The sequence below is a fragment of the Chenopodium album genome, chromosome 8 (assembly GCF_948465745.1).
Source record: "Chenopodium album chromosome 8, dcCheAlbu1.1, whole genome shotgun sequence".
Classification (NCBI taxonomy): Eukaryota; Viridiplantae; Streptophyta; class Magnoliopsida; order Caryophyllales; family Amaranthaceae; genus Chenopodium; species Chenopodium album.
The window spans coordinates 62,681,681-62,689,080 of record NC_137841.1 but is presented as its reverse complement, the minus strand read 5'-3'; the positions used below and the strand labels follow the sequence as shown (position 1 = coordinate 62,689,080).

Genomic DNA, 7,400 nt, shown 5'->3' with positions numbered 1-7,400 from the left:
TCTTAAGTTTACAACATAATGAATAAGGAGGTTGTGTGTAAAAATAAAAAAAAATTAAACAAAATAAACATTGAAAATGGGAGGAGAGTGGGGTAAATAACCAAAAACTATAGCCACTCATTGGAATGATTTAAGAATACATCTTTTCTTTACATTACATACATATAGTGTGTCATCTCGAATTAAATTTGAAAAACAAATTCATTGAATATAATACCAAGAAAGTAACATTCGAAGTATGATGAAAAGAAAAATAAATTAAAAAAATTAAGGATTTGTTTGGCATTGCTGTGGTTTTCTGTTTTTTGGTTCTTTGTTGTATAAAAGTATATGATATGTCACATAATGAATCAAAAATTATTTAAACTTATTAAAATCATAATAATTTTGAAAACTGACAACAAAAAGTGGAAACACCTTTTTCTTGTTTCCTGTTTTTGGTTTTTAGTTTTAAAAAAAACAGGAAACTAAAAACAAAAAATGATGCCAAACAAGCCCTGAGTTATTCACACATACAAAACTAATTAACACATGCTATAAATATTTAAATCATGCAATTGTAGCAAAAACTACATTATGAACATCACTTAACAAGCACATATTTCATCTTTAATTTCCAATAATAATCATCAATCACTAGATTACAAAACCAAAAGGAAAACAATAATGAAATCTTAACTGGCAAACTTTAACAAAGAACATATGATGAATTTGTCTCGTAACTGACAAACTCTATTATTAGAGAGCTAATGATGAATTCGTCTCGTAACTGACAAACTCTAACAGAGAGTTAATGATGAAATCAAATCTTAAATAACAAACTTTGATAGGAAACTAATGATGAAATCAAATCTTAACTGATAAAATCTAATAGAGAACAAATGATCTTATAACTGACAATCTCTAATAGAGGACAAATGAATCAGAAGTGACAAACTCTAACAGTAAATAATGCTAATAAATATTACTCTTAACATGTATTGAATGAAGATGACTGTGCAATCTGAGATAAATCTACTAAAAAAAGGGAATAGCGTAGGACAAAAAAAGGCATATCTGCATTCACGATTTCACGTGAGCAATACATGCAACTGTCTTTTCTTTTCAAGTGCAATATGCTAGCTTAAATTATAGATGACGTGTTTCTTAAAATAAATTATAGTCTTTTATACCTTTTCCCGTTAACACAATTGTTGAGCAATTAGTGTGTGAATATCAAAATTTTCAATTGAAAATGGAAAAAGAAATGGACAAAGTAGTAAAATTAGGGTTTGCCCAAATAATAAAATACTAGTATGAAGTATTTTTCTATCTCTTTCAAACATAATTGGTTCAAACCTTGTGCAAATGACATGTCTTATAAGTATGTGATAATAATTTTCACTATCAACACATATTGAATGTGGAAGTAATGCACTAAGCTAGGGCCTGTTTTTTTCAGCTTATTTTCAGTTCAGTTCAACTCCAATTAGTTGAATTTAGTTAAGTTCTTATCTTAATTTCCTTCCTCATAAAACATTCAGTTCAGTTCAACTCCAATAAGTTTAGTTCAATTCAGCTCAATACAATCAATCAAAACATGCCCTAAGATGATTAAAAATAAAATCACAGAGAGCGAGAGCAAAGTTAGATAGAGAAATTGAAACAAATCTTGTCAAATGACACACAGAGTTGTCATTTACTTCCGACAATACACAGAGCTGTCTATTCTACTCGAACACAATTACCTAATTTTAAATTGCACATAATACGTATCTTAAGAATATACTTAGTATAATCTCTTAGGTATGAATCACGAATTTCGAAATTCAATTACTATGCACATATACGGTAAAATAAATGGGTAGATAGAGCATATTGTTCTATACCTAGTCTCCTATTTTTACACCCTAAATTTTGATAACAAGCAAATTATTCTTCTTGTAAAAAAAAAAACAAAAGCCACACGCTTACGTGTGTTATGTCTTCCCTTACATATTAATTCTATTATTATTCATTTATAAATATTTATATTTATATTATTACAATTACAACAATAAAAAAATAATTAAAAAAAAAACGCCCAAAAAGAACGGCAATATCTTTTTCCCGAGGAAGACCGCAGACTCACCAACAACATCATCAAATCATCATCACCAACTTTAAATCAACGGTCACAATCTCATCTAACCCCACACAAACCTCCACATGTCACTCTCCCATTTGTCCTTCACACTCCCATTTCTCACAGCCAAAATACTTCTAGTTAATCAGTTAAACACGCCAAATAAAAAAATAAATAAAAATAAAAATTAAAAAAAAGACAAGCTACTACTACTATACTACTAGAAGAAAAAGAGACTGTAATTCCCTTTTTTTTTCTTCATTCATTCATCTTCTCTCTACTTTCTCTCTCCTCATTTTCTCTCTCTACTTTCTCTCTCCTCTTTCTGGGTCTTCTCTTGCTTGACTACTATCACGATCTTCTCTCTCCTCGACCTTCAGCTTGATCTCTTATGGTTCAATCGTTTGATTTTTGGTTCAACCTTTGAAATCGGCGTAAGTCAGCTGGTCAAAATTTTGGTTCGATCGACGCGTTTTGGTCAATTTTGAGGTTCAGATCATGGAATTTTCTTCTTGTTTTTAGTGTTTTTGTTTGGGTTTTTGATTGTTCTAATTTTGTATTTGAATTGGGGTTTTTTTTTTTTTTTGATTAATTTTTGTTTTTGTAACTGTAACCTGGAATTCACGCGTTTTCTGGGTGTTTGTTGAATTTTTGTCATCGGAAAAGTTTGGGGTTTTTTTGCTTGAATTTGTTTTGGTTTTTTAGGGTTTATGATTGTTTGGTTATGGTGGTGGAAAAGGGTTATTGAGTTGGGTGTTGTTGTGTTTAGGGGGAGATGGAAGTGAAGGGAAACTGGGTGAGTAACTAGGGTTTTGATTTTTAGTAGGTTAATTAATACTGTTTTTACCCTTTTTTGTTTTGAGAAATGTGATTGATTATTTATGATTGTTATTACCTATTGTAGAAGATTATGTAATGATTCTTTCCTTCTCGATGAAATTTGATGATTGGAGTGGAATTCTATCTTGTGAAATTTTGCTCATTTTCGTCTTCTGGTGTTTGATTGATCTAATTTTGTTGATTTATTAGCTGATTCGGTTGTTTTGTAGTTGATTCGAGGCGGTTTTTCGGGTTGATTGTACATTTATTCATTTTGGTGTGCAATTTAAGTTATGATTAATTCATTCAATTTGTATAGGTTTTTGTGGTTTATGGTTTTGGCTAGAAATCATAGAACTTGTTATTGTTTACTTGTAAGTATTCGTTTCGATATTGATTCTGATTGATAATGGTTGTGGATGCTTTTTATTCAGGGCTCCAGCTGGGGGTGTTTTAGATTTGGCGTGCTGATGCTGAGTAATTAGATAGATTCAGAGCTTGCTTCTCTGATTGGGGGAACAAGATGTTGGAGGCTTCGAAGTTTACCGGGATCATAGGCATTAACAACAATGACAACAAATTTTATGACTTCTACAAGCTTGGTGTTGGTGAGAATTCCAACATGTCGATTGACAGTTACGCGAGTTTGGCAGCGAGTAATGGTGGGGGATCTGTAGCAATGTCTGTTGATAATAGCAGTGTGGGTTCTAATGATTCACACACTCGTATGTTGGGTCATCAAGGATTGAAGCGCGTCAAAGATAATTATTCGGTTGCTGGAAGCAATAATCATCGAGGAAGGGTAACCCATGCTTTAAGTGATGATGCACTTGCTCAAGCTCTTATGGATCCTAATTATCCTACTGAGGGCCTCGAGAATTTTGAGGAGTGGACCATCGACTTGAGGAAGCTTAACATGGGCGATGCATTTGCACAGGGAGCTTTTGGGAAGCTTTACAGGGGCACTTATGAAGGTGAGGAGGTAGCTATTAAAATTTTGGAGAGGCCAGAGAATGATCAGGATAGGGCCCAGCTGATGGAGCAACAATTTCAGCAAGAGGTTATGATGCTTGCTACATTGAAGCATCCAAATATTGTTCGGTTCATTGGAGCTTGCCGAAAACCCATGGTCTGGTGTATTGTTACTGAATATGCAAAGGGTGGTTCCGTTAGACAATTCTTGACGAAGAGGCATAACAGATCAGTGCCTTTGAAATTAGCTGTTAAGCAGGCTTTGGATGTGGCTAGAGGAATGGAGTATGTCCACCGGCTTGGACTGATCCACAGGGATTTGAAGTCCGACAATCTGTTGATTTTTGCTGATAAATCCATAAAAATTGCGGACTTTGGAGTTGCTAGGATTGAGGTTCAGACTGAAGGAATGACTCCAGAGACTGGAACATACCGCTGGATGGCTCCGTAAGATTCCTTGCTCTTGTTAACTGCTGTCTTTCTTTCCTTTTAAGCTATTATATACATATGTGCTCTATTCAATTTTCTTGCTTAAATCTGCTTACTTAACTCCTAATCCCCAACATTACTTTGCCACCATATTTTAGATATCCTTTGAAATCCTATTTCATATAAGGTATTCCTTCCCCCTCCCCCAACTGTTCAGACTTGCTTTTATCAATTAATTGTTTTGAAACCGACTAAATTCTACTATGATTTGCCGATATATGGTTGTCTGATTGTTCTGCAAGGTGTCTTTATTTCTGTCTTTTATGCGCGTTCATAAAGGGAGAAGGATTAAAGGTTTATGATCCAATAGATAACCTATAAGGTGGCTTTGTTTCTATCTTTTATGAGTATTGCATTAAGTGGGCAGGATGATAATCATCCAATAGATAACTTGTACACCATAAGTGGTGGCTTCTAGGAATAGCTTTCTAGCCTACACTCAACTGATATTTTCTATTACTAGAAGCAACTTACTGCATGCAACATTAAAGATTTCTAGTGGAATCCATCATGGTACATGTGTCAGCCTAACTAAAATGGCTTTGGTTATCTTCTTCTATAAGATACTTTTGAATTTAACTGTCAACTTTAATGTGGAATTTGGTTGTTTGGAATAGCAAGGAGCATGCTTTAGGTTCTTTGAGCAACATTTTTAAAAAAAGAAAATTAACTATCATTCCATTTGTAAGAGCAGCTCCATTTTCTTGGCCCTATTAGAACACTTATCTGTACTTTTTTTACTCAGTAGGTATGACCTGGCTTTCCATTGGCTGGCTTTTCAGCCTTCTGATGGAATTGTAGCCCAAGACACCGCTGTAATATTGACTTTGAACAATTATCTTTATGACATTAGTTTACTTGAATGCTATCGCAAATTAACTTTTATGTTCGGTGCTCAACGAGTCAACGTGCTTCTCTCAATTTCAAAGAAATATATCCAGGGTTCATTAATTGTGTAGTATTTTCTCTGACAGTATCCTGAAATCATTATTTGTATGTTATTGTAGTTGCTTCTATATAAGCTCGTGTCATGCGATTTATTATTTGTGGTTTGGCTGATGCATCATTTTAAAATTGGAGCTGTATAGTTGTAGTGGCAGAGGAATAGAGGAATATTACAATTCTGATTTCTGGAAGGGGTAAGGGGTTGGTAGACTGGTACAACGTAGATTCTATTGAGTTATAGATCTATGTTGGCTGTAGGACATCAAGAAGTTATTAGCTCTAATCACTTTACAAAAATTATGCTTACTTCACAACTGTTGGGCATTTCTCAGCCTCAGTAAGCTGGCTAAACAGTAAAGTTGATTGAGGATTGTAGTATACTAGTATGTAGGAAAAGTTTCACTAGTTGGAAAACTCTTTGCTTTGTTATTTACTGAAAGCTTCCTCTGTTGTGTTGAGAAGGTGTGATGTTTCAATTGAGGTTGCTTATATTTCTCTCTGTCACTTGTGTGTTTCATCTTTCTGTGGCGTTAGTCAGGTATTCACTTGCTGTGCTTGACATTTAAACTTTTCTGCGTAGCATGGAGATCTTCTTGACTGCACTATTATTTTCCTTCTGCAGTGAAATGATCCAGCATAGGCCTTATACACAGAAGGTTGACGTGTACAGTTTTGGAATTGTCCTTTGGGAGCTGATTACGGGTATGCTCCCATTCCAGAATATGACTGCTGTTCAGGCAGCATTTGCCGTTGTCAACAAGGGTGTCCGCCCAATTATCCCAGCTGACTGCTTGCCTGTTCTCGCTGAGATCATGACCCGTTGTTGGGACCCCAATCCCGATGTGAGGCCGCCCTTCTCAGATGTGGTGAAGATGCTCGAGCATGCAGAGACCGAGATCATGACAACTGTTCGTAAGGCGCGTTTCAGGTGCTGCATTACGCAACCTATGACTGCAGATTAATGCACAGAGGAAGAGAAAGAAAAAGAAAAAGACGAGACAGGAGAGGAGAGGAACAAAAGGGATTGACAGATTTGTGGGGGGTTATTCAGAAGGATTTGGTACAGCCAAAGTCTTGCAGGGAAGGTTGTTTTACTTAACCGTGTATCTATCAGGATATGATTTTCTTACATTCAGCTTAGAAAAAAAGGTGGAAAAATCAAGATAAAAGTCGAGAACTTCTGGGTTTTCTGCTTTTTTTTTTTTCCTTTTTTTTTTTTGTTTCTTTTTTTTTTTTCCTTAAATTATAATTCAAATGGATTTCTATGGTTGCCCTTAGTAGGAGGAAGAGAAGATATGTGATCTGTATTTATACATGCGCCCTCGCTCTTGCTATGATGTTTATCTAGTTTAATTGTTTTGATGATAAAAAAGGAGGGAAATTTCATATTATCATTCTTAGTTCCTTAAATTAATTGCATTTGCATTGCCTGATTATGGTAAAATTTAGTCTTGGAAATGATGTGTTTTTTCTTATATTCCATACAACACCAGGAATCTACCAGTCAAAGACTCAGAGTAGTTGTTTTATGATTGTCTTCTTTGCACAAACATCGCTGACACACATATAATCTAAACTATTGTCTGTCTTCTTAAATGTATCATTGGAATTTCTCTTTCCAATAAGTTAATGATAACACAAACTCTAAAACAAGAAGGGTGCACATTAATTGTAAGACTCTTGTTTTTGTCTTTTAACTAAATTGTACTGTATAAAATAAAAAGTAATGCTAAGTACTGGACTACTGGTATAGTCATACTATCTAAGGGACGCTAATAAGCACTTAGGGCTACGTAATCAAATTAGAAAAAACAAGTTCATATTAGACTATCGCTTTATTTATGTTTCTTTTAGCACTAAATATCGTTAATTTCGTAATGAAAAATTATGAAAATTACATACTACTCCCTCCGTCCCTTAGTTATATGCCTATTTTTTTCATTTATTACTCACATAATGAAGAGAAAGAAACATATAATTAAGGAACAAAGGGAGTACATATTAGCATACTACGTGCCCCATGAGGTCAAGTTTAGTCAATCAGACAATCCAATCAGATTACTATTAGATT

General features: G+C 34.4%; 1 protein-coding gene across 2 annotated transcripts; it reads left to right on the top strand.

Annotated features, from left to right (window-relative positions):
- Positions 1-2,243: 2,243 nt before the first annotated feature.
- LOC145641952 (serine/threonine-protein kinase STY13-like) lies at positions 2,244-6,723 on the top strand. Of its 2 annotated transcripts, none has more exons than XM_081692987.1 (3): positions 2,244-2,538; positions 3,358-4,342; positions 5,952-6,723. In XM_081692987.1, the coding sequence occupies exons 2-3, from the start codon at positions 3,447-3,449 to the stop codon at positions 6,289-6,291; spliced, it is 1,236 nt and encodes a 411-aa protein (XP_081549113.1). In that variant the 5' UTR covers positions 2,244-2,538; positions 3,358-3,446; the 3' UTR covers positions 6,292-6,723. The 2 variants fall into 2 exon arrangements, with proteins under 2 accessions (XP_081549113.1, XP_081549112.1); XM_081692986.1 differs by having other exon boundaries at positions 2,244-2,593.
- Positions 6,724-7,400: the final 677 nt, after the last annotated feature.